At 38.2% G+C, this 26377-nt stretch overlaps 1 protein-coding gene across 1 annotated transcript in view; it reads left to right on the top strand.

The window, feature by feature from the left end:
- Positions 1-166: 166 nt before the first annotated feature.
- Positions 167-26377, top strand: part of HCN1 (hyperpolarization activated cyclic nucleotide gated potassium channel 1) — a 207953-nt gene continuing 181742 nt past the window's right edge. The window contains exons 1-2 of the mRNA XM_069777633.1: positions 167-768; positions 24697-25120. Of these exons, the coding sequence (XP_069633734.1) occupies positions 386-768; positions 24697-25120 (807 nt within the window). The 5' untranslated portion in view covers positions 167-385. The remainder of the gene's footprint in view (positions 769-24696; positions 25121-26377) is intronic.

Below are 26377 nucleotides of genomic sequence, written 5' to 3'. Positions count from 1 at the left end.
CCCACGCGTGCCGCCGGGCCGAGAGCAGAGCAGAGCCCGCCCTCCCCCCGCCACCGCCCCGCCGGGGCCTCCCCTCCCCGCGGCCCGGGCGCCTCGGCCCCTCAAGGACTCCGGGGCGCTCAATGTCAGGCGGGCGGGCGGCGCGGCGCGGCCGCCGGCAGGGGGCGGGCGAGGGGAAGCGGTGCCAGCCCTGCGCGGAGCGCGGCTCAGAGTCGGCGGCGCTGGCCATGCCGGGCGGCGCGGCGGCGCGGAGCTGAGCCCAGCCCAGCCCAGCCCAGCCCAGCCCAGCCCAGGGCGGCCGAGCCCAGCCGCGCCGCTGAAGGGCACCGGCGGCGGCGAGGCTTCCCCGCGCTCTCCCGCGGCTGGGGCGCGCCCGCCCCGCAGCATGGAGGCTGGGAAGCGCAGCTCCTCTGCCGGCAGCCGGGACGATGGCAGCGCTAACGCCTTCCCAGCCAAGCCGGCGGCCCCGGCGGAGAAAGCCCAGAGCAGCCCCGGCGGCGGGGGCAGCGGCGGCGTGAAGGAGCATGGCAACTCGGTGTGCTTCAAAGTGGACGGCGGCGGGGGCGAGGAGCCCGTGGTGGGCTTCGAGGATGCCGAGGGGCCCCGGCGGCAGTACGGCTTCATGCAGCGGCAGTTCACCTCCATGCTGCAGCCGGGGGTCAACAAATTCTCCCTCCGCATGTTCGGCAGCCAGAAGGCGGTGGAGAAGGAGCAGGAAAGGGTTAAAACTGCGGGGTTCTGGATCATCCACCCCTACAGCGACTTCAGGTGAGCGCGGGGCTCTCGCCGCCGCACGGTGGGGTGGCCCCGCCGCGGGAGGCAGGGCGGCTCTCCCGCCGCCTCGCACCTCGCCCGGCGCAAACTTCGGCGGGCTCCGGCCCGGGTCGGCGCGGGGGGGCGATGGTGCTGGTGCTGGTGGGGGGGGGGGGGAGGTCTCCTCGCCCCTTCCCTCCCTCTCTCCCTGCGGGCAGCGTCGCTGCCCGGCTCGGCGGCTAAAACTTTGCCTCTTCCCTTCCGCGGCCCCCACCCCGGGCGGCGGGGAAGGAGCGGGAAGCCGCCGCGGGGCGGCTGCCCTGCCTCTCTCCGCCGGCCGTGCGCCGTCGCTGGGCTGGCCGCGGGGCTTGGCCCGGCCCGGCGCTCTCCAGCGTGCTGCACCCGGGACGGACCCGCAGGCCCCGCTTCGGCCGGGCGCTGCCCCGCGAAGGCCGCCGCGTTGGCCCTGCCCCGGGATGGGAAGAGTGTTTGCAGCGGCAGCAACGTAAATAAAATCTCGGGGTCCGGGCTTGCCCCCTTCCTGAGCACCCGGCGTAAAGACTTGTTCGTTCAAGGGGGGTCGGGTGAAGGAAGCGCATCTCGGCCAGAGCCGCGGGAAAATAACTTTATCCCAGCCAGCGCTGTGGGGGAAACTGCGTTTTCGTAGGTGGGCAGGTAAACGTGATGCTAGATGAGCGTTGCTTTCACGATTAAGTTGAGCGTATGCAGAATTGGAGTATTCATGTGAAAAGCAGTGCAAATAAATCCCCAGGAAGAGATATTTCCCTTTAAAATTACATAGTAAGTGAAAGATTATTTCATTGTATTCTCTACGCCAGCCGGCTGTACGCCTTTGTAAATTTAACACACTCCACAATATTTGCCGAAGAACTATTGGTGTTGTTAAGCGTATTTAATCAATGGCTTGAATTGAACAGCCTGCGTCCATACAGTAAGTGAATTGCACTGGAGACCATGTTTAAAAAAGGAAAATCCAGAACATTCAATAGTTACATGGATCTTCTAAGAAAAAGTAGGTTGAATAGAACATGCTTCCTGTGGGAACAGGAGGAAATACTTCCAAAGTCCAAGTTTCTGCAGGACTATTCAGAGTGAGGTGTTACGCAGTGAGCTGTACTAGCACCTTGCAGTTGAGCCCAGGAGCAGTACAGCTACAAGAGCAGAGGAGCAGGTCAGCACTCAGTTATGACTCGAAATCATGTTTGAAATGCCTGCTTTTTTCCTGGCTCCCTGGAGGCAATAGGCTGCACTCGTTCTTTCCTGGAGTACCTTTTCCCCCTCGCATGCCAGCTCAGCTGCACTAGCAGGTGCATTAAGGAGGGAGAGAGCCAAGAGTCTACCCGCTCCCTTTCTGCCAGCCAGAGAGGGACATAGCAGGTCACATCTGGTGCTGTGGTAGCATGTATAGGGGATTAGGGGGGGTCTGGTAGCCTCTTACTTACCTGTGTGTGTACTTGGGTAACTTTATTCACATGAGGATTCCACTAAAATGAATTACATTATTCTTGCGAGTAAATTCCCTTGTTTTGTTGTAAGTTTGGTTTCTGAATGAGGTGCGCAACCCAACGATGGTTTGGGCAATAGGAGGTTATGCACCATATTGTGCAGCATGTAACTTTTTAAGCTGATATGTGAAGTAGGTGATAGGTATATTGGTCCTGTTTCATTACAGAAGTATCTTCTAATTCTGTCCTGATTCTTCCTGTGGGAAGGTTTAGAGATCACAGCATTTGTTTACTTATCTTTGTCAGCATGAGTAAACAATAATGCATCCTTTTCAGGCCTGTTGTCTGCATATTGTTATATTAACTGTATTTTCTAGGGGTTTTATTATGTTTTTCTTTTATTAGAATGGAGGTGTTTTTTAAATAAAGTTCATAGTCTTTCATTAGTCTTGGGATGATGTGGCCTGATCCGGACCCAATTTTTTAGCCAGTAGGACTGTTTCAGTGAGAAATATGAGATCTTTGTGTTGTTTCTACAGAAATAATTGCAACTGTATAATGGTACTACTCTTTTTGGGTGGCAGTGTTTATAGAAATGAGTGAAGAAGTTGTACGATGTAGTATATTCATCTTCCTGTATGGGAATTGTGGCAATGCTAGTAAGTGCCTCCTAACAGGTCTCTGTACCAGAATAAATGCGTATGTAAGGGTGGAATTGTTTTGATTTATTTTTGCATGTGATTTCATAACAATATAATGCTTGTATGTAGACAAGCCTTAAAGCATCCAAAGAGACAGGGTTATTCTAATTTCACTGTGTTAATGTTGTTACCACCAAGGGAAAGAACTAAATTTTCTACCGAAATAACAAGAAAAAGGTTAAAAGCGGAGTATTTTAAGGTATCCAAGTGAGAAGATTCAGAGTAAGTTTGTAAATTTAGCTATTATTAGGGTGCTTGTGGCACATACGAAAACAGACATCACGGAGAGTTTTAAATATACGCACACTTAGGAGATTACTGGGTTAACCATGTAAGACATGGGAAAATTTTGGTACAGGCTCCTGTGGACTCCCATTTATTTTTGCTTTTCTGGTTCTGGATGCTTGTGTGCATTTGCTAGGATACTTTGATGCATTTGGTTACATTTCTTGACCTCATTCTCATGATTTTTATAAAACTTTGTTTATCTACACTGAGCAATATCTTGCTGTGTGGTCTGGGGGGGTAGGCAGTGTCCCTGCGCCCTCCTGCCCGCCTTTTTTGGTATGAACAGAGCATGGAAGCTGTGTCTGTAAACTTGGTGCTCTGTGAATCAGTTACTCGCATCCTCGCAGGGCTTGGTCTCTAGTTTTATGGTTCTCTGTCCTGCCTGTGTTTCAGGGAAGAATTGGCTTTTCATCAGGCAGATACACCCTTGGAGAATTAAATTCAATAAGTGTTACATAATTTTTCCACAAGGGGACCATTTTGTTTCTGGTTGTCTTTTCCCAGTCTTCTGAGGTTAATGTCTAATTTGGAAGCTGTTATGTAAACCACGCACCTAGTGCACATCAAACCCAGCACAAGACCTCTGTTTATCTCCTCGCAGCTGTGATTACTGCATCTTAAACTTGGACAACAATTCTGTGTAATTGTATGAGTCACAAAAGTGAATTTATTGTCAGTGTTTTAGTTAGAGTTTATTGAAGTCCTGCGCGCTTTCTGTGAGATATTGAGTGCTTCCAGCTGTCCCTGCTCACGTGCGGAAGAATAAGCCCATGGGAGAGCATCACCGGTCCAGCCCCGTGGCCCCGCAGCCGTCGTTTGAGAGCAGCATGAAGCCAGTGGGAGAGCAACTGCACGTGGTTCTGCTGCTGCCATACGCGTTTCACTCATTTCACAGCAGACTTGTGGTGGGCTTTGGGTGACTTTTATATGTTACGGCCTTCTGGCATTAGTGGAAATGTCTGTGGCTGATTTTTCAGATGATTAATTACTCGGTGTCCTTCAGCACGTCAGGAGTTTCTTTAATGCTCAGAAGGCTTGCTTGCATGTGCCTGGGCTGTTGGTCCAGCCCTGTAGGATCTCTGTCCCTGTCTATAGATACACAGAGAAACTCACGCTGTCATGGAAATCTTGGTTTTATTACCATTTCAGCTAGGTCATCTGTAGTCAGCAATCTACAAAGAAAACAGAGTTACTACCTCCAGAGTCACATGGGAGAGGCATCTTTTGACCAGAAATAGCAAAGTATGAGAAAGACCGAGAGGGAATAATACGTGTAGGAGTAAACGTAGCCTTCACACTGTGATGGTTACAGTTCTCAGTTTGATGTTTGGGAACAGCCTTTGACTGGAAGTGGGGACAAAAATTTTAACTGGCTTCAAGATGAAGTGAAGTAAGACTGTGATGTGGAGTTGTCTGGCAGAATAGTGGATAAGGAGGTGCAGTGCAGGCAGTGCTGAAGGTCTTTTTCCTGTGTAGATGAATACAAAGTATGAACTGATTTGCAACAATAGCAAAAAACTATTGACATTTTATGTGGTGAGAATCTCTCTGGGTAACTTCTCATCTATTCAAGGAGCGCAAAGCCTTATTTTCATGGTAACAGAAAAGTAAAAGCAGAGTTTATTGTAAAACTTGAACAGAAAATTTCAGAGCATAGTGAATAGTAAAGGTATGCCAGATTTTTTTAACATGTGTGGCACTGCCATTTCAAAACCCTTTTGTATACATATTTGAGGGTTATCATATAAATGTATGAAGTTTGTCATATAGATCTTTATAAATCATAGAAAGCTCTATTGATGCTACCTTGTAAGTAAAGTTAATGTTAGGTTTCAGTGGGTTTTAATCAGAGTGAAAGACACAATAATACTTGCACGTGTATATCTAAGTACTTACAGAAGAATATTTTTGTGTCTGTTGCTATTAAAAACCATTCTGTTACTTTGTGCAGTTTTATGCAACCCACCCATGTTGTCATGCACACGTGCAGCTTAATTTTTCAATTAAATATATGCCAAACTGTAAGTCGTAATTGCAATGTATTAGTGTGCCTCATGTTTTTTTATTATACTTCTCTCCTTTTTGAACTTATATTTGCCTTATGAATCAATTTTCTTTTTAATTTCTACCTATCTTTTGGACCTGCCTTTGACCACCAGCAGTCACCCTAATGTGGTTGTCTGTGCATGTTATATCTGCAGCTCACATACATATTTCTAAAATTTTTTTTATGTGCATGCATTGGTTTAAAACCTGTTCTTTGGGACCAGTCTTCACTCTACATGTTATACCTATCATTTATATTTTAAGAAGCTTAGGGTAAGCACTTTGTCCCTCTCTTTTGTCACATGTCTCTAATGTCTCATTTGAAGCTAATGAGATTTATCTTTTTGCGAGCTGTTACATACTTAGGTTTATATAGAGCAGTAGAGTTGGAAGGTAATGCTGTATTGGATGAAGACAAAATGTGTTGAATCATACCTAAATGTAATTGATATAGATAGAAGTATGCAAAATTAAGTATATAAATCATGTTGGTTTATATTAAATAGATCAGATAAAAATTAGTGTGGGTTTTAATGGATACATTATGTCACTGGTAGTGTTGGAGTATGAAATGTCTGTAGTTTTGGATTCTCAAGGTAGTCATCTCAGTCTTGTTGCTCAGGATTTGTCATGAGGTTCTCTTACAGTATTGAGACTTCTGAATTATTTGCTAATAAACTGATAATTAGGGATTTATAATTATTCTGTATACATTCCTTGCACAAACCAATTTTTTTTTAATTATGTTTTTATGACTGAAGCACAGTTTTAGCTAAGGCTATCTTTCATGTATCATTTTCAAATACTGTTGTGGCAACTATAATTTTTATTTCTATTAAAAACTTTGTACAGTTAAACTATTCCTATTACTTGAACATCTGCTCTTTGTACATGACTAAATTGAGAACTGTTTACTATTAAAAAGGTCATTAGTAGTGCTTGACTTTTTATTTGCTGCATTCCAGTAATTTTTGCATGTTACTTCTGTAAGTGCCCCAGAGAATAAAATGACAAAATTGTAGCATTAATCTAAATAATGAATTTATAATGTCTGAAGATTCTTTCTGACAGTAAGTTACATATTAAGCTTTATAATAGTTCCCCAGGTAAAATGCAACTCCCATAAAGGTAGGCTGAAGAGAAGGATGATAACAGTCCTCAAATGCATAAATTGATGTTATAAAGAGGAAAGAAATTACATAGAAGTAATGGGATGAAATGGCAGTAACAAATACCTAAATTAGACATTTAGGAAGCAGGACCAAAAATAAGAAACGAAATATTCTGTTGGAAATGCTTTGATGTGGACTATGGGCCAGAAGTCCATTAGGTTGTTTTTCATCTTCAGTTCCTATTATTTTTAATGTTGAATAGTGTCTTATCATTGGCTGTCACTGATTCATTAGTTATGAAATCTAGCTGACTAAAGCTAGCTATTTGCATTTCTTTTTCTATCAGTTGTAAGCATATATGAGTGAAAATGGATGTGTAGAGGTATATGTTGTGCTTTTGGGCTCATGAGGGCCATGTGCTCTTGCCCTTTTGAGATTTTCTTCAAGAACCACAAAAGCAAGCCAGCTGAGTCCACCTGAGTATGGTGCAGCAGCCACTCACCTTCTGGACCTCTAGGGGATGTGGGAAGGATTATGCCTTTCTTTGTCCAAGGAAAGCAATCCATTTTATTGATAAGACATCCTTCTGTCTCTAGGTAATATAGAATTTTCATGCATAGTTTGAGCTCAGGTATATGCTGAACATTTCCCAATTTTCTTTATGTCCCTTCTAGTCCTGGAATAACAGTCCATTCATTGCATTTTCTTTCACACTTTTAACATGTTATATACTTGAACATAGAATAAAGTTTACAACAGAGAAAGAGCTCAATAAGTGTAACTCAAATAATTCCTCAGTGCTCTGAGGTACTTTTAATTTAGCTTGGGATGTTTTGAAGATCGCTGGCAGTACCTATGAAGAAGTACACAAGTACTTTTTTTTTCTGCAAGATGCTGAATTTTAGAATACTCACCTTCTTCGTAATCTAAATAAAGGCAAATATGTTCATTGTGATTTTGAGATATGTTTAAAACCAAACCAAAATCAAACCAAAGTGTTACAGAATTCCTGTGAGTAATCTAAAAGATGATGTTTTGGGGAAGTTAAATGTGAGTCTTTAAACTTTGACCTGGGAGGCTCAATATCATGAGACTTCCTCTTCAGATTTCTGATTTTTTGTTTTGACTGCAGTGAGAAAAAAAGTTCTTGATTAATATTTTATATATATACACACTATCAAAATTTAAATCTTATAAGATCAGCATCATGCTTGGGCCTGTGGGGGAAAAGTACTGATTCTGTTATTCCCATTGATTACTTTAGCAAGACTACACATTTTTGAGTGTGTACTGGCACTTTATTTGTGAGCTTATCAAAATAAGCAATGCTTATAATTGAGTCAGTAAAAGTTTTTTTCTTCATATTAGGTTTCTTGGACTTGAGTATATGGAGGGAACTGTGAATTGGAATACTATGTAAAAGCGTAGAATAGTAAATAAAGGGTCTCGATTTAGGATTTGGTTTGGGGGTTTTGGTGGCTACAAAGCTAAATAAAAAATGCATAATGTTTGATAAGTTTTTTAGGCTTTTTTATGGTTATATAATCAAGTTAAAATTTGAGTGGCTTAGTTTCTGATTGTTCAGCCTGGGGTAGCAGAAATAGAGACGTACAATATCAGGGGTCACTTAAAAAAGTATGGATCTTTACCTCTGCATTTCTGCCTACCTATCTAAGATCGGTGACATTGTAATATCTAATTAACCTTTGTCAGCTTTTTTTTTCAGAGGCTCAGTTTGAAGTTACTAGAAGGCAAAATACTATTTTTAGAGAGGAGGTTAGAATATGAAAATTAGTAGAGAAATTTACTTCATTTGGTTGTAAATAGGAGGTGTGCATTCTTACCTCTGCTTTCACTCAACAGCATGCCTGAGAGCTGTCTTCTATGTCAACATGCAATTTTTTTTGAGAGAGGAAACTTTTAACCTACTTTGCAATGTTTAATTTTTAACCTGACAGTACAGTTCTCGTTAATTGCTTGAAAGTCCTTTAGCTGTCTATTCCCTGATTCTTTCCCAGAGGCATGATTTAATTTTAAAAATCACAGTGTATTCAGCTCTAATTATTGGAGGGCTTGTTCTAGACACATAGTAAGGTATGTTAATGACCAAAAACTGTATCAGCTGGAGTCAATGTCAGTACTACCTCAAGGACACTGTCATTTAGTTTCCATAAAATCTCTGCTAATATTTTTTAATCTGATGATAGTCAGATTCAGGCAAGCTGCATGGTATTTTGCAGTAATCTTATGGCCTTGGTTTGTAGTCCAACTGGAATAAGTCTGGAGTAGACTTGTGTTCAGAAAATGCTCATTTGATTACAAAAGAAATGCAGTCTGTTTCCATTATATATTTAAAAAAACCTGAAAACAAACCCCAAACCCTTTTTTATTTATGCCAGTGAAGTTCCCACAACTGGAGTTGCATCATGTAGCTAAGAATAGGATTTTGTTCGTATTTTATTAACTTCTATGTTGTTTATGTGGATATCTTATCTAATGAAGCACGTTTTTTAACAAATAATTTGACACACTATTGGAATTTAGCATGCTGCTGATAATAAATTTTCTAACTCTAAAAATGTCATATTTATTAAAAACTCTTATTAATATATTTTGGTTTCAACTGAAAAAGCACAGGTTGCTTTATGCTCACAGTCAAAGCTAGGTGGTTTTTTTTGTTTTGTTTTGTTTTTTTTTTGTTTGATTTGTTTTTTTTTTTTAAATGATGTAAATTAAAATAGCCAATATACATAAAAATTGTTTTGACTGTAGGGTTATTTTTTCATCCAGTTCTCAGTCTGAAATCCACTGAAGCTTACACTTGTGCCAAAGCTCCTGTATATAAAGAGCCCCACAGAAATAAAATGTACCCTTACAATATAAAATCTTCCAATTCTATATGTGGTGTACTCTGGTTGCATCCAGTTTTTTTCTCTCCTGTCAGCAAAGTATGGAAGTATTGATGTTTCCTTGGCTGGTTCTGTTGTATCTTAGAGTAACTTATCAGATCCTCCAAGAAGCACCTTTCTTTATGGCATGACTGCAGCAATAGGCAGTGTCATTCTGATATGATCAGAGGTTAAGCAAATCTGTCAACTTCAGTAAATTTAGGGTAGTATATCATAGGACCCTAATGATAAATGAGTATTCTAACTTGCTGTAGGTCAAAGTTATGGAAAATATACAGAACTTTTATAAGATACATAGAGTAAGATGTGTCCAAATCTACCCAGGAGATAGAATAAATGTATGGCTGCAAAACCATGGGGATACAATCAAGCTTTCCCATGACTACTGAGAGGTTTTCCATCAGGCTCTTGAGTGACTTCTGTGCATCTGTTCAATCCAGGAGGACTTATGGTTTCTGTCTGGTAGAGAAATTACTGTGAAACCAGTAGTAGGTAATACTATCCCCTAAAACATCATATTGCTGCCTGACGGTACACACCTGCAAGCTTCTAGGTTTCCCAAACACATCCTAGGCTACAGGTTCCTTGGGGTGGCTGCATATGGCCTTGTTTGTACTTGATTTCTCAGTGAAGATACCAGCCAAGCTTGTCTGTCACTCTGGTTCACCTTGTCTTTAGTGCCAGAGAAGCTCAGTAGTATCAAAGATTTCCTTTTCCCACTAGGGGTTAGTCTGCTAGACACAAACTTACATTTTAAGTAGTAAAATAAATCAAGCATATACCTCAAGCTTCAGTTAATACTTGGGTACCTTTCTCGTCACCCACCTTACCAAGTATACTTCAGATATGTCCTGTTTTTCAGAGCTGTGTGCCCAGTGATCATGGAAACTGTTATCTAGGTGACTCCCTAAATACTGAATCCTGCTTTTTCTGTCTTTTATTTATAGTGTTTCTTACGGTCTAATTTTCAGGTATTGAAATCCTGCTATAGGCAACTTGCAGTTCTCATTTGAAAGTTAGCAAAAGCACAGTGATGTAGACCCTGGCAGATTATTTTTTTTAAACGTCTCTTTTCCTCATTCTGTTTTTCTTTCTCCCTCCTACATTTCTTCCTGAAGATATAATGAATTCCTTTATATAAATGGAAATGGTGCATTGATTTTTATTTTTTTTTAATTTGTTAGCTCTGCTATGTAGTTTTCCATTCTTACTGAGTCCGCTAGCTAGGAGATACTGAGCTGTTTGTTCAAACTAGCAGGGAGAAGTTAGCCTAGATATTCTTCATAGTGTCTTGGAGTTTGTAAATAAATATCTTGTAATAAGTAAAATAAATATAATTGTATGCAAATTTTCTATTTCCCATGACTTGGGCAGGTTGACAGATCTCTGTTGAGAATTGCAACCTGATGCAATTGAACATGCTATTACCATAGCCCTAGTAACAAGATACTTTGCTGAAATTGTCCCCTCAGCCCATTTGTTGCCAGCTTGGGAATTCTAGTGTTGCATACATCTATCACATTAAAGATATAATTATAAGAAACACACTTCTGTAATGCAAAGGGAATGTGGTATTAAGAGTAAGCACTGCCAGATGGTAGGCAATCTAACAGAGCATTTAAAAAGGGTCAAAATCGAAAATGTCTGAAATCCGATGGCTTATTAAGCAATAGACGTTGCATGTGTGGGACAAGTGAGAGATAAGTAACCCAATTTAGGTGCCCACATGACCAAAACTGACTTTTAATTGCGTGCATTATGTCAGTAAATATCTGAAATACATGTTTTTACTAACTTAACAGTGTGTTGTGGTTTAACCCCAGCCAGCAACTAAGTACCACGCAGCTGCTCGCTCACTCCTCCCTGCTCCCAATGGGAGGAGAATCAGAAAAAAAAAACCCAACTCATGGGTTGAGATAAGAACAGTTTAATAACTAAACTAAACTAAAATATAACAACAACAACAACAATAATAATAATAATGAAAAGGAATATAACAAAAAGAGAGAGAAATGAAATCCCAGAAAAGACAAGTGATGCAAAATGCAGTTGCTTACCACCCGCTGACTGATGCCCGAGCAGCAATCTGCCCCTCCTGGCCAACTCCCCCCAGTTTTATATACTGAGCATGATATTCTATGGTATGGAATATCCCTTTGGCTAGTTTGGGTCAGCTGTCCTGGCCATGCTTCTTCCCAGCTTCTTGCGCACCTGCTCATTGGCAGATCATGAGAAACTGAAAAATCCTTAACTTAGGATAAGCACTACTTAGCAACAACTAAAACATCAGTGTGTTATCAACATTGTTCTCACACTAAATCCAAAACACAGCACTGTACCAGCTACTGTAAGGAAGAAAATTAACTCTATCCCAGCTGAAACCAGGACAAGGTGTTTTTTGAAATTTGGAACAGAATGTTAAATGCAGTGATATGCTGCTGGGTGTTGAAAAATTGAGTAGGATTTGTACATGTTCTTATTGTGTATTTATTGAAGTAGTGAATTTATTATGATGGCTGAACTCTCTGAAATGGAAGAAGAAATCTAAAAACAATTTGAAGGTTTTTGGTGTTGAAAAGAATTAAATCCGGGACCTAATAATTGTATTATTTCATATGCATATTACTTAGCTAAATGTGAACTAAATATGACATAAATGATGACTGAATCCAATTAAATCTCCTTGGGTTTAGTTTGGTACTTAAAGATATTAGCTATGAGTTTAAAATTCCTTGTTTCCCTTTAAGCTGTCCTCTGTTCTTGTTTCCTGAAGATAGATTTTCCTATAGTCCGCCTGTATGCTGTGCTGTGTCATTCACATGCAGGCTAATTTTCTTCTGTCGAGAGATGATTCTCGTTAAGACAGGTCTGAGGAATGCTCCTTCAGTATGATATAACCTGTCAGTGTTCAGCAATTTCCACCACCACCCCCTTCATTCCCCAGGACTGTATGAATATTGCTTGATGTGACCATGGTTGTTTCTGTCATTTCTAAGCTGCACCCAACTTTACATTCTCCACAGGCTAGACCAAATTTATTTTTCTGTGGAAGGGATGGGAGAGCTCCAGTGAACTTCGACTCCCACACATGTTCCTCACAGCATGATAGAGTTCAGACTTGCTTCAGGGAAGGAGAGCTAGCTTTATAGCCCAGGAATGCAGGTACCATGAATCCCTGTAAAATGGGAGCAGATGTTCCTGCTGGGGCTACTGACTTGTAATTCCATAAAGTGTCACTGAATAGCAGCTCATCTTAACATTGAATATACATACTGATTTTATGCCACTGGCAAAATGAGCAAATGGAATATTATATTCAACTTGGTTTCATGCTTCCAGGACAAACTTTTCCACTTCTGGAATGGCTTTGAAAATGTCAGTTTTACCTAGTGCTCTGCACAGAGTGTGCAAATCTATAGGATGTTAGATGAAGATCCGAGATGGAAGTCAGGAGCCTATCTATATTTGGATTTCAAAATGAGCTAGGGACCTAGATACTTGTAAGCATCTGGACTCTGTGCCTGAACATCTTTCAGAATTCTAGGCATAAGGAACCATAAATGGTAAAACTGATTTTTAAAAAATGTCACCCATGGGTGCTGTACATTTGCAGAACTAGTACATCAGAATAATTTGAATATGCTTCATGTTCCATTTCTGCCATATTATATATTTTGATTTGCAGTTTACAGGTAAATATATTTTCTAAGATTATGATGAAAAATTTTATTAATCGTTTTCCGCCCTCAATTTCTTGCTGTTCTCCACCAATGAATTATTAACATCTATTTGGGTGTTCTAATTATTACACATCTTTAGCTTAAACATGTTTGAATAGTTCACAACTCGCTGTCCTCCAAAGATGAAACATAAATATTTGGCTAACGTAAATTTTGTCTTTCTGAGGAATATTGGCTTGTGGCTAAAACCTCTTCTGAGATCTCCAAAGAAAGATGTTTTCATTTGCTGAAAGCCAGAAACCTATTTATTATATTTAGACAACTTCATTTTGAGTGAATATGGATGGAAGATAAAGATGGACATCTGGTGTTTTATTCACCATGGTAAAGAGAAGCTCTTTTGTTTTGCTGTATGAGAGCAACAGTCTGTCTGTACATCTGTAATCTGTCTGTATGGGAGTAAATGGCTTCCTTGGTACTTTTGCTGTTGTTTATAGTTCAGGTCATAGGTCCCTGACCAAAGTTTCTTTGAGTGCTTATTTTAGAGTTGCTTATCAGTGGCTACGATTATAGGCAACTTTACTTGCAGGCAAACACTTTCCCCTGTCAACCTTAACATGTACTGTTTGGCTCATCTTGAGAGCAGCAAGGGGGCTGTGCCCCTGTTAAGGAATATGTCCTACTTTGTTTGAGTGCCCAAAGATCGGAGAAGGAGAATTTTTGTACCAAGAGGCTTCAAAGTCAATTGTGAAAAAACAAACACTCTACTAAAATATAAAGTGAAGTAGATTATTAAATAATTCCCTTTTATATTTTTTCTGATAAATATTATAGGTGAAGCATATAACAAAGGCTCTGATTAAATTTGAATAAATTTTCAGATCTTAATATCTTTATCAATCTTTTATTTTTCAGGCTGAAAACTGACATGTTTTTCTGAAGCTTAAAGTGACTTCCCCTCTTTTTTTTAAAAAAAGAAAATAAAGGCAACTGTGGAGGAAGAAACCTTTATCTAATATACATATTTTGTATAACAACTCTACTTTAGATGGTTCTGTCTCAATGAAGAGAGAATAGAATTTTAAATTAATCTATAATTGGTAATATCTTTCAGTGGCTCAACAACCGTTTCATATGACTAAATTAAAACAAAATAATGAACAAATGTATTTCAAGCCAATAATCTGCCGTAATTCACTAAATGCTTTCAACACATATTTTATAAATGTAATATATACTGTTACTAGAAATGGATCTTGACCATCTATTTCAGTGTTGTGTATTACCTGTGACAAAATGTAATGGAACCTCATTTTTTAATTACAGCCAAGCGATGGATATGGCCTGCACTACTGCTGCTGGCAGAGGTGTACTGGAAGGAGAAAAGGCCTCATTGGATGTAAAGGCAATCTCTTGGAGTGCTTGATATTGCAGGTTATCTCCTGTTTTGCAGGTCCAAAGAAACATTTTATAAATAAGTATATGCAGGTTGGTTTTTTTGGGTTTTTTGGAAGGCATTTGATTGTTTGCTTTTTAAAGAATAACCAAAGCCATTTCATTGAAAAAACTTTGTTTCTTTATATTGAATTAAATTGCAAAAGGGCCATTCAGCAATCACATTCCATTACACTGACCAATGCTCATAAATGTCAGAGGCAGATTTTACATCCCCAGAAACTTGTTTTGTATTCCAAACTTCCACCCTTTGCTGAGCTGCTCGCAATGGCAGTACATGAGGCTTTACTCAGGCCTGCTTGCCTGGAGCTTGCTGGAGCATTAGAGGGTAAAAAGACGATGAGAGGAGCAGAGGTAAAGCTAACAAGATCATGGTTACTTAGGCCAATAACTAGAACATCTCTGAACATCATGTGTTCTCTTTCTCGTTTGCTTTGTTTGCTTTTCTGGGTTTTCCTTTTTCTTTTAAACAAGTGAATATCAGGTCTATCTGATCACTGCTCTGTCTAGCTACATAATTAGCTGATTTGTTTTGGCAATGCAGGCAGAACGCTATGCTGTCAAAAGGATGGCAAGACTGGAACGTGCAGTGTGTAAATTGGGAAATGTTAAAGAAATGTTAAAATTACATAGCATCTGCTTAAATACTGTGGGAGGCAAATGGCTAGCAGAGAGATCTGGACACAAGTTGAATAATGAAAAACATGGGGATTTCTGAATGTGGCTGGTACAAGGAGAGACCTGCAAGAGCTGCGTTTTATTTCTGGTAGGGACAGGTGTTTTAGTGTATGAATTATGAAATTATGGTAATGCTAATTTGTAAGTATCAAATAATGGTAAAACTGAATATTGAATTTCCTAGCTGAGCATTCTCCTTCCTACCTGCTCATTAGTGCAGTGCTCCTAAGGTGCATCACCCTTTGAAAAGGGGTTCATATAAATACACATGGGGAAAGGTATTAGCAAGCTTGTGGAAGATTACTTCTTCCATTTTGTTTGCACTGCATTTTCAATTAGTTGATGTTTTATATAAATTGATATGATGAATTCAGTGAACAGAAGTAATAAAATAATAATTCAATAATCATGCTAATACAATTTTTGTGTATATTTGAGTGTGTACCTGAATGTCTCCTGTATCTGCTCAGGAATCAAAACCATTCAGCCCAGGTGTTGAAAGTGCAGAGTAATTTCTGTCCTCTGCTGGAGAGGATTTGAACTTGTACATTTATTTTGCATAGCACTTCTGGCATGGATATTTTCAATAACAATATCACCTCTCAGACTTGTTCTGCTTTGACGGAGCAAAACAGTGAGAATACCTCTCCAGTGCAGTGGTTGCCTTCCCTGGGAGAAAGTTTTGGTTCCTGCTCTAGTTTATATTTGTTTAGAGAAAGAGAATGTCAGCAGTGTACTTCACTTCAGAGACACAGTATGGATTGGGGGTAACGAATTTCCCTGAGAGGTGGGAGATCCTGGGCTCAGCTCCCCACAGATATATGGCAGTCGAATGGATTTTCCAAGGCATTGGTGAGAGCTCTAGGTATTGAGCTGTTTTGCAAAAGGGGAATGTGCATGACATGACCCTAATTACTTACCATGTTGCTCAGTTGTTAATTTGATCTTTCTTTTTCCTTTGCTTTTCAAAAACTTTCTGAAATAGGTTTTAATCCTTTTTCATCAAAGTGTAAGTAAAAATGAAGAAAATGATAATTTTGATTTGATTTGAACACCAATTCCTTAATTTCTTACGTTATTTTCAGAATAAAAGTTACTAATATATGTTTCTAATACATAAATATTTTAATTAAATTTAATTACCTTTTGAAGCAAATGATTTACTGCAATGTGATATTTATGGATTACAATAAAACAACTTACTGATTCTTAAAATGGTAATTACAATTATTTTAAAGGGGTTGAAATCTCAGTACTATTTTTATATTTGAAGAAACAGGCTCTGGAGCCAAAGATCAGCCATAAATAGTTGTAAAATGGAATAATAATTTAACTTGATATATTTATGCTATCTCAATTACTTGTTCTTGAGTTAGAATCTTGTACATCTCTGTAGATACATAGGAGGTGTATAAATATTCAGTCATGTATATTTGTTTTCACTCATGGTGTAAGAGTACAAAGTCTGCATGTATAATCCATCAATTTGTTTCATACCCATCTATAGTTATTCTACACTTTTCTCATCTCTGATTTTTCCCTTCATGAATTTGAAGACTACCTCTTTTTTTTTCAGTTTAAACATAGTGCCCAGTCTTGCCTTCAATGAACTTTTTCAAGAAATTATTCACAAAATTCTAATAAATGAAAATTTGTGTTTGAAGCTGCTTGTCCAAATGTACTGTATCTTTGTACAGTTATATTCACAAAGCCAGTTTTACCTCTGATTATCAGAATGAAATTGTTAGTAGTAGTATTTATGCCAAATACCACAAATCTCTGTGTCTTATGTGAACCAAGGTGACAGTCCTAGTCTTGGTTTTTTTGTCAGAGATAACTCACCTCAAAAAAGTAATTGTCCCAACTCATTTGGTGGTCACAGGCCAGTCTCCTCACCAAACCCCATGACTGAGGTCTATCAATAGATACTAAGCAATGTCTTCCCCATCATCTCCTTCTCTGAAAATAAGTAGAGAAAATGGACTTTTCCCCATCAGCAGAAACTTTAAAGATTACACTGCTAACTGAGAGATTGAATTGGTTAAAAAAATAAATCTATTGAAGAAGAATATTAGGTGATACTGTCTGGCTTTCTTGGTTTTGCCGGGGGACATGGGTTAAGTTACCTTCCTTTTCACATGATGCTTTGTTGAGAAGAATTACAGAAGGCTTCTCCCAATTTAAGCCTTTGAATTTTTACTTAGTATGGAGGCATCCTAAATGTCATGTTTCTAAATGGCGCTCTTAAAATTACTGTCACTACAAAATTCTTAATTAATGCAAGTGTTCCAACATGAGATATGAGATTATTTTGAAGCTGAAATATTTTTAGATCTGTCTCTTTCAAACTTTTTCTCATGCCTGTAAAGTGGTCATTTCTAATTTGAGAATGTGAATGCGTATTTTATAGTGATCCACTACAGAAATTTGCTGACAGTTAAAGAATCAGTATATGGCAATTTACAATTGGTTTAAGGGTTGGTAATATGAAACTGAAACAAATCAGTTGGAGTCCCTACACAAAATGTTGCTTGACACTGAGAGGCTATGGTCTAACAGTTTGAACAGGGAGGGTGAATTTGAGGAAGGTATGTTACTTGTGTTTGACACATATTGATACAGAAGCAGTCTTGATCTGAAATATATGTTTTGATCAGCATACAGGTCAGCATAGAGAGATTCAACTTTTTCCAGGAGAAAACTCATTTGTGAGTCCTGACTCTTTATCAGCACTTCTTCCTAGCTGGTAGCTATTTGGACAGAAGCACTACCCTGCTTTTTCACCAAGGAATGGGGCTGAAGAAAGGAGGAACTGTGTAAAGATGGGGGAGTAAAAAAGCAGTATCAAAACTCCAGTGACACTGGTGCACCATTCTTGCCCAAGATTGAGTGGAAGTCAGGCTTTAATTTTTTCTACTGTAGTTTAATATGTTTCTCTGGAGGAAAAGGAGCTGCAAACATCAGATGTATTGAAGCACTTGTGGTAGGGGATTATTGGCTAAAACCAATGAGACTCATTATTAAATAATATTGCCATATTACATATATTTCTCTTTGTCCTCGCCTTCCTCCCCTCCCACATGCAATGAGGGCAACATTACTCCTGTACCTTTATTTCTCAGAAATCTGAGAATTTATTAATGCCTGTAAAATACTGTAAAAACTTTAGACAGAAGCTATTGCATGCACACCAAGAATTAGAAACCTTTTGATGAAATGTCCATTGCTTAAATATTAGTCAAATTTTCTGAAAATGTATATATTAGTGTAATGTTAATTAGTTAAATTTTAGCTTTCCATGAACACTACTGTGATTTTCTTTTCTGGTAATCAAACCTTAGAAGCACTCAAGCTTTAAACCTAACCAAAGGCTGTAACTAAAGCCTTTTGAAAGTTGTAAACTGATCATTGGCTTCACTAGACTCTGATCAGGTGTCCCAAGAGCTGCATTTATCTCATCATCTGCCTTGTGCGTAGAATCACAACTGAGCAACAAATTGCAAATCTCCACTGCTAAGTGTATTTAGTTATCAGATAAAACTCATGAAATCTGTTTGAAATTGTGCAAGTTTGTAATTTTTGGATAAGTTCTATGGCTATATGAAAAAGAAGACTCAGTATTGCTGAATTTTATTAATCTGTCTTTGAATTCCTTTTCTGCTACCAGGTAGGAAGTTGCATCAGTATTTAAAAAATAACAGCAAGGCATATAAATTGGATCTGTAAGTATATATGGCTAACCTTGAAGTAAAGGATTTCAGTACTAGTCTGAAATCAAACAAAGATTTCTGGTGGTCTGAAAACTTTATTATTATTTTATTTTTTTAATTGCTTTTAGTCTGAATCAGAATGAAACCGTTAAGCTGGAAGATTGCCAGGTCCAGCACTGCTCATAATTTGGGCAGGGGAACTGAGTTTTCAGAACACCAGCCTCTGCCTCATCCCAGACTGACCAGTCTCTGCTAGAGAATGCCTTTCTGCTGCTTCAGCAGGCTACCTGGCTAAGTCAATGAAAGTTCATTAAGCTTGATGTGTTTCAAATTAAAAAAGAATAGCAAATGTTGATGGAATTTTCACCTGAGAAAGTGTCACAGGCTTCTACTTAATAATACTTCTGCCCTTCAACCTCAGCACTTGAAGTATAGGAGATGCTGTTAGAACTCTACTGTAGTGTGTGCTTTACAATCAAAAGGGGTGAGCTATGAAAGGGACTCTCAGCCTTGCAAGATTCTTTGTTTGTGTTAACATAAGCTAAAAGCTGTCAAAGCAGAAATAGAGGAGAATAAAGAATATAAATCAACACTTTCAGGAGAACAGTTTGTCTTTTAAAAACAAAACAAACAACCAAACCCAACCTTTTGTCTTCCTAAAGCTTTGCAAAATTACGTACATTCAGATGAGGAAAGTTTTATCCATGCAGAAGGAGAACACAACTGCAGAAGGAACCTGTTTGCTAGCGCAAAACTGGCCAATGTAAAGAAGTGACACTTCACTAGTCATTTTAATGCATTTGTATTAATGTGATCTCACAGATAGGTTACAGCAAATTCTAAGTTTTGAAATTTTAAAGTAAAAAAATTGCTGAGCCAACATCATGGAAGCACCTCATAAGAGATTTGCAACATTTAAGCAGAGTTTTTTCCATGGCAGATTTTTGAATGCAATATTTCTTGTTAAAATAGAAGTTCATACTTAATTTGTATGCCTTCTTCCCAGAAGAAGCATGTTTTCCTCTAGGTGTGTGTATGTGTAAGAGAGAGACAGACAGGCAGAATGAATATGGATAGCTGGGCAGAAGGGAATATCCTCACTTTCAGGTTGTGGGGAAAAAAAAAAAAAAAAGGTGATGATTTCTGAGAAAGTTTTCAAGCACAGACACCTGTGTAATCATGAAAAGCATTTGGTTCCCCTGAAGAAAACTCTCCCTTCTTCATTCTGCTGTTCTTACCAACACATCCCAGTAATTATCTGCAAGTTGCAGATGTTTTCAGGCATGTCTAGCTTTGCTCTCTCTTACTATAAGAATAATGTAGTTGCACAGTAAGAGAAATATGGCATGTCCTATGAGAACTGAATTCTGACATGGATAATATCAACTTCAGTGCTTGTTACAGTATGTTGTAGTAAAGTTTTAAGTTACTGTTATTTCTACTAAGATTGTTTTGTTCTATATAGGACATTGATTTCTCTGTTAGGTGAACTGATGATCCATGAAAGCAAAAGAAATAAAGCTGTGTTTGAAGGTGAGATAAAAAAACAGTCAGTACTCATTTCATTGAGCATCTGCTAGTCAATCAAAATATTTAAGTAAAGAGGAGGTAAGTTTTCCATAGAAAGCTTGTGAAAATTTTTTACAGTTCTTGATCTCTGAATATGTAGAGTGAAATCATGTCTCGCATGCATCAGGCTTGGTTTGAAAGATACTTTACAAGCAATTTGGATGAATATCTTTTTCAAAGACCTTTCACTTTATAACATGACTGATGAGTATTTGTGACTGAATTCCATGAAGTTTTACTGGTATGTTTTGCTCTTTTTTATTAAATAATCAGACTTTTATGATCTTTCTGGAAACTTGGATAACTTAATCTTAAGCAAAGCCCTGACTGCTCTGTAGCCTCAAGTTGCAGCACTCAGTGCCTTAGACATGCTGTTCACTCTGCCGTGTGGTTTGTGAGATTACTGACAACTTCTCCTGGGTCAATCTGGGTGTACCGTAAGGGTATTCATACATGAATACATATATAGTATATATATACATACATATACTATATAATCAGCATATATGAATATACTGATTCAAGGACATTGAGACTATTGTGTCAATGGGCAGCAATCAGAAAATAATAAAGAAAGCAAATCTGAATGACTTTTTACACAGTTGTGTATACAGCAAATTATGCAGCAAATTAACTAATTTACAGCTGAAATTTCCTTAAGACTCAGTTTTCTGTGGGTTGGATATAGAAACTGGAAAATAAAATGCCTGTTAGAATTCATAGTGCCTTACATTAAGCTTACTACACACATTGATTAATTAATACTAAGTAGTTTTTTATGACTGCTTGAGTAGTCACTCATTTTGAACAGACTGTTCATCCTATCCAGGATAGCCTGTGGCAATAAATAAATGACGAAAGCTTCAGCACCATGTTCCAGAGCTGTAAAAAACACCTTGTTATTACCATGAGTTTTGAAGTACAGATAAATTATGAGTGAAAAGATTGCTGAAAGAGGGCTATGAATCCAACTAGTTTTATTTGACAATACCAAAGTAAAAATTAGCGTAATTTTTTTATTTCTGTATAGAATAATTCTTTAAAATTTAGAAAAAATATGCCTTAAAACTGATTTTAAAACTTTTTAATACTCGAAGACGTTTTTCACCTACAGATATTAAACCTCTGAGTCTCTTTGAAGCATTTAAAAAGTTTCAGGAGTAGTTCAATGTGGTGTGGTGCTGATCTTTGTAGCTTCAGTTAAAGGCAACTAGGAGTAGCTATATTGAGTTAGCTTCAGAGGAGCAGTAAGCTCTATAGGTGTTTGGTATGGGGCTAAGGTCAGGTCCTGCTTCTCATTATGAGCTCTCAAAGATCTTATTACCCCCAGGCTTTTATTTTTTTCTCCTCATTCTTGAAAAATTTGTGTCACAGGCCTATTTCTTCCTTGCTTTTTGTCAACATTTTATAATACCTTATGTAAATCTGGAACTCTGAGATTGTAAGTTTTCAATTTATAACCATCCTTGGGGGGGTGGGGGAGGAAGTAGCAAAAAGAAATAAATAAGGCTAAAAATAGTTTGAAACAAAGGGCTATCTCTGTGTCTCAACAGCAGCTGCTTGCACTGTCTTGTGAAGCTTTTAAGCTCACTCTTGGTTACATGAATAGTAGGATGTTCTGAACTGGTAGGCAAGGAACGCATTGTATTACTTTCAGTGCACAGGTCACAGAAGGGCAACACAGGGAGTTGCATCTAGTTTTTCTCACCTGCAAGAAAAATATTGTGTAACATGGCCAACAGAATGGCTTTTGGAAACATTTTCCTAAAAGAAAATGGACGATTAATTTCTAAATAAAAAATAAATCATAATATAATAAGAGTTTTTCTTACTAACGAATCAGCTTATACTATATTGTGGGCAGAAATCAAAATACAAACCTGGTACAATCTCATAGTCCTTAGCATTCAATCTTATTTTATTACTGAAGCCCTAATGCTACCACCTTTTCTGACATTCAACATCAGGAACTCTAGTGTGTTTTGCATCATCGCAGTACATAACGATCCCTGAAACTGTGGATTACTGTAGGATAAAAACACCTGGTTCTGTATTATATTTAATGTTGCCTGGTTGTTGTGCAGCTTTGGTTAGCCTTTGTTGCATAATTGCCCCCTGCGCTGGTGAAGTGTAAAGGTCGATCTGAAATCAAGCAATGCTTTGCTTAGGAGTGATCCACAGATATAAGTACGCCTCTTGTGATTGTTTCTTAGTTGTTTTCCACACATTTTTAGGATTCCTTTGAGAGGTTTATTCTCCCAGAACAGTTTTTTGAGATATTTCGGTCAATAGCATTGTAAAAGTGTGTGTGGTAATTGTACCGGTAGATCATAGTATCAGTGATATATGAATTTAGTGGTTCCTTCTGTGTAGTAATTCTAGACTATTGAAAAGGAATCTAGCACAGCAAGAAGCCTATTACATTAATTTAAAAAGATAAGAGAAATCACGAAGTTTTTTGCAGATGCGGTACGGATATGGTTAATACCATCACATGTTAAGCAAAAATACATACAGTCTGGATAAAACTGAATATTTGTGGCACTTAATATTCACATTTATTATAAGATTGAAAAACGTGTAAGACAACACACATTGTGTTACAGTGGGAATTACTTGTAAAGTCTATTTAATGCAATTTTTGAGTACCAGTTAAAGGTACTTTGCCATCTGCTCTCTCAGAAGATAGTCAAGCCTGATCTCTGTAGGTTTATCTTAGAATAAAGAATATTAAAACTGGGAATTCTCATGCCACTCTCAGTTCTATGCTACTCTTCCTTTAGTGTGTTCTACAGTTACAGTTAATTATTTATATTCTCAGATCAGCAATTTGTAAACTCAGAAGTATTTTCATGGAGAAATGTGAAACAAAGGGAATTTATAAACCTGGATCATCTGGCAAATACAAGAAGCCATCTCCAAAACCTAATGTAATCCATATGCTCTGTGCAAGTCTAGCAAAAACTAAACTCATGGTTCTGAAATGTTTGTGAATGTTCTGAATGTGGCCACTTAAACTATTATTATTGTTGATCACCATGAACTTTTACTAAGATGAGGGTGTTTGTTGCATGCCAGGAGGCTGGTGCTACTACAGAAGTGGCCTGGGAGTCAGTGCTGGAGTGGTGTGCTGGTGGCATGTCCATTATATGTCCACTGTGCAGTGCCCCACTGTGATGGACGGCCAGAGCAGGGAGATAGTTGTGTAGCCATTGCTGCCTCTAGTCTTCTACAAAGTCTAATCAGTCCATGAGGAACTGTTGTTGACTGGTTTCTGTGGCTCTCCAAATCAAGTTTAGTTTAACAGATCATGTTAGCAAGCAGAACAAGAGGTCACGTATTGGGTTCAGGCTTTCTCAAGTTCAGTTTCAGTTCTTTTATTGAACAAGATTAACTTTCTTTGACAATTTAACATTTAGGAGTTACTGTAATTTTCTTAAAATCTGTTGGGTATATACTACCATCCCCTGGAAATCTTCCATCAGGATAGATGTATATTCTGTGTAACAGGTAGATTTACTCACCATTTCTATAATAGATACTGAAGCTATGAGTCTGGCTGTCTACCATTGGTATCAAGCACTGTTAGCATTCTAACAGTATTAAAAGGGATCCTTTAGATGCTTCTGGAGCAAAGTGGTGAAATGCACTACCCATTTTATATTATGCAAATTGCAGCTATTATTGACCAGACTTCTTAGCTAGCTCTGAAAGAAGATAGACTATGAGATTATAAAAATGTATGAAAGTTCAATTCAGGTTGTAGAAGTGGATGAAGGTTTTGATGTTATCTAATTTTTGTTTCTGTTTTTTGCTTCAGTGCTTTTTTTTTCTCTTCCCGTAATTTTATTCCAGCACTGTAATGGTATGAGAACGTTTGCAAAGAGGTACTTACATTAATATGTTATCTGTTAGATATCTGGGTTTCCGTTTGGACAGAAGCCTTAAAAAACCATTGTGTTGCTGAAGCACTTCTGATTGGCACCAGACATCAGTTTTAGTTATATAAACCCACTAATAAGTTTTGACAGGAGTCTGGATAAGTCTACTGAGTGCCACACATACACAGCTTTCAGATATGCCATGGAGTGATAAGCCATAGTACTGTTTATATTCTTGAGAAGGAAGGCACATAATGAAATGTATTAATTACTTTGTCTTCTTTACTGACTGTGACTATATTGAATGAGTTAAAACAATGAGTTTTCTTAGCATTAACAAAATGTTTAAGAATCTGGAGGTGAAGTTGGCGGCATGATAGAGACCATTTATCTAAGTGTGTTTTACCACATTACATCAACCATTCTGTTTCTTTCTTTTTTTTTTTAGGTTTTACTGGGACTTAATCATGCTCATAATGATGGTTGGAAACCTTGTCATTATACCAGTTGGAATCACATTCTTCACAGAACAAACAACAACACCATGGATTATTTTCAATGTGGCATCAGACACTGTTTTTCTATTGGACTTGATCATGAATTTTAGGACTGGGACTGTAAATGAAGACAGCTCTGAAATAATACTGGATCCTAAAATCATTAAGATGAATTACTTAAAAAGCTGGTTTGTGGTTGACTTCATCTCATCAATACCAGTGGATTATATCTTTCTCATTGTAGAAAAAGGAATGGATTCAGAGGTTTACAAGACAGCAAGAGCACTTCGTATTGTGAGATTTACAAAAATCCTCAGCCTGTTACGCTTATTACGCCTTTCAAGACTGATTAGATACATACACCAGTGGGAAGAGGTAAGATTTATACAGTTATAACATCACTCGTTAAGATCTTATTCCTACAAAAAACTAGTCGGGTCTCTCCGAAGAGCTACAGAAGAACCAGAATGGAATAAAGAGTTTTTACTCACGAATTAATGCAATTACATACAGGTGCTAGTAGAAAAGCCTTTCTGGAAAAAAAAGCACGGAATAACTGTCTTCTCTCTGCTAACAACAGAGATCAAAAATGGATGGTTTGGGACCATCAGCACAATAAGCATGTATGGGCTCCTATTGGGAATATTAGAAATTTTAGCAACCACCAAAATCTGCATTTGAGTTTGGTGACTAGCACTTAAACTCATGAAGTTAATGCTCTTGTAATCACAGAGAACTTAAAATACCTGTTCATATTTTTCTGTTTGAGGCGAAATTGAAACCATTTATATAATTTAGTAGATTTCCTAGAATGCTCATTGTTTGAAGGTTCTATGTAGGCTAAATAAATACTGACCTTCTTTATAAAAAATGGGTAGTTCAAGTTTTGAGTCATTGCCTTCTAAACTGTCAAGTCCACTATTTCCAGATGTGACCTTATGCTGCCTGCCAACTTGGCATGGTGACATTTCCAGGAAATTATGGCATTCCCTAATTTGGCATGCTCATGGCTAGGAAGTGTTTAATACTTTGGCACATACCACCATGATTCAGTCATTTCATTTCTTGCCTGTCCCCATTTCTGGAGTTCTAAATATCATAATATATTTTAAAAGGAAGTGCTAAAAACATGGGAAGAATAACTGCTGTTTTCTAAACCTTTCTTGCAGCAAGCGTAAAGAGAATTACCTTGTAAAGCATTTTCATGGAAGCACTATTAAAATAAGATTTGCATAATTTTATTTACCTGCTTTGATAAAGATTTACTTAGTTAAATGAATATTGAAGGATGATATGGTACGATTTCTGGTGCTTTTTTCTGCTGGTTATCTCCAGTATTACGTTAACATTCCGGTTTAACAGAAACCTAAATGCAAAGTCATCTCACAAATAAAGTCAGAGTATATTTAAAAATGGCATGATGCTGGATGATACTAAGTATGAAAAGTCTAATAAATTTATAGTTGTTTCTCAAAAAGCTCCTGAAATAGGTCATTATTTTCTGTTACTGTATTTTGTAAATTCTGCTTCTTTTTGCCTCCCTGTAATGTGGTGTAACTATGTTTTTGACACAGAAAAAGAGCACTGCAGTTTTTTACTCAATTTAACTAAGGCAAATGATTAAGCATATTT

Source organism: Haliaeetus albicilla, chromosome Z (assembly GCF_947461875.1).
Source record: "Haliaeetus albicilla chromosome Z, bHalAlb1.1, whole genome shotgun sequence".
Lineage (NCBI taxonomy): Eukaryota > Metazoa > Chordata > Aves > Accipitriformes > Accipitridae > Haliaeetus > Haliaeetus albicilla.
This window is presented reverse-complemented; position numbering and strand designations above follow the sequence as displayed.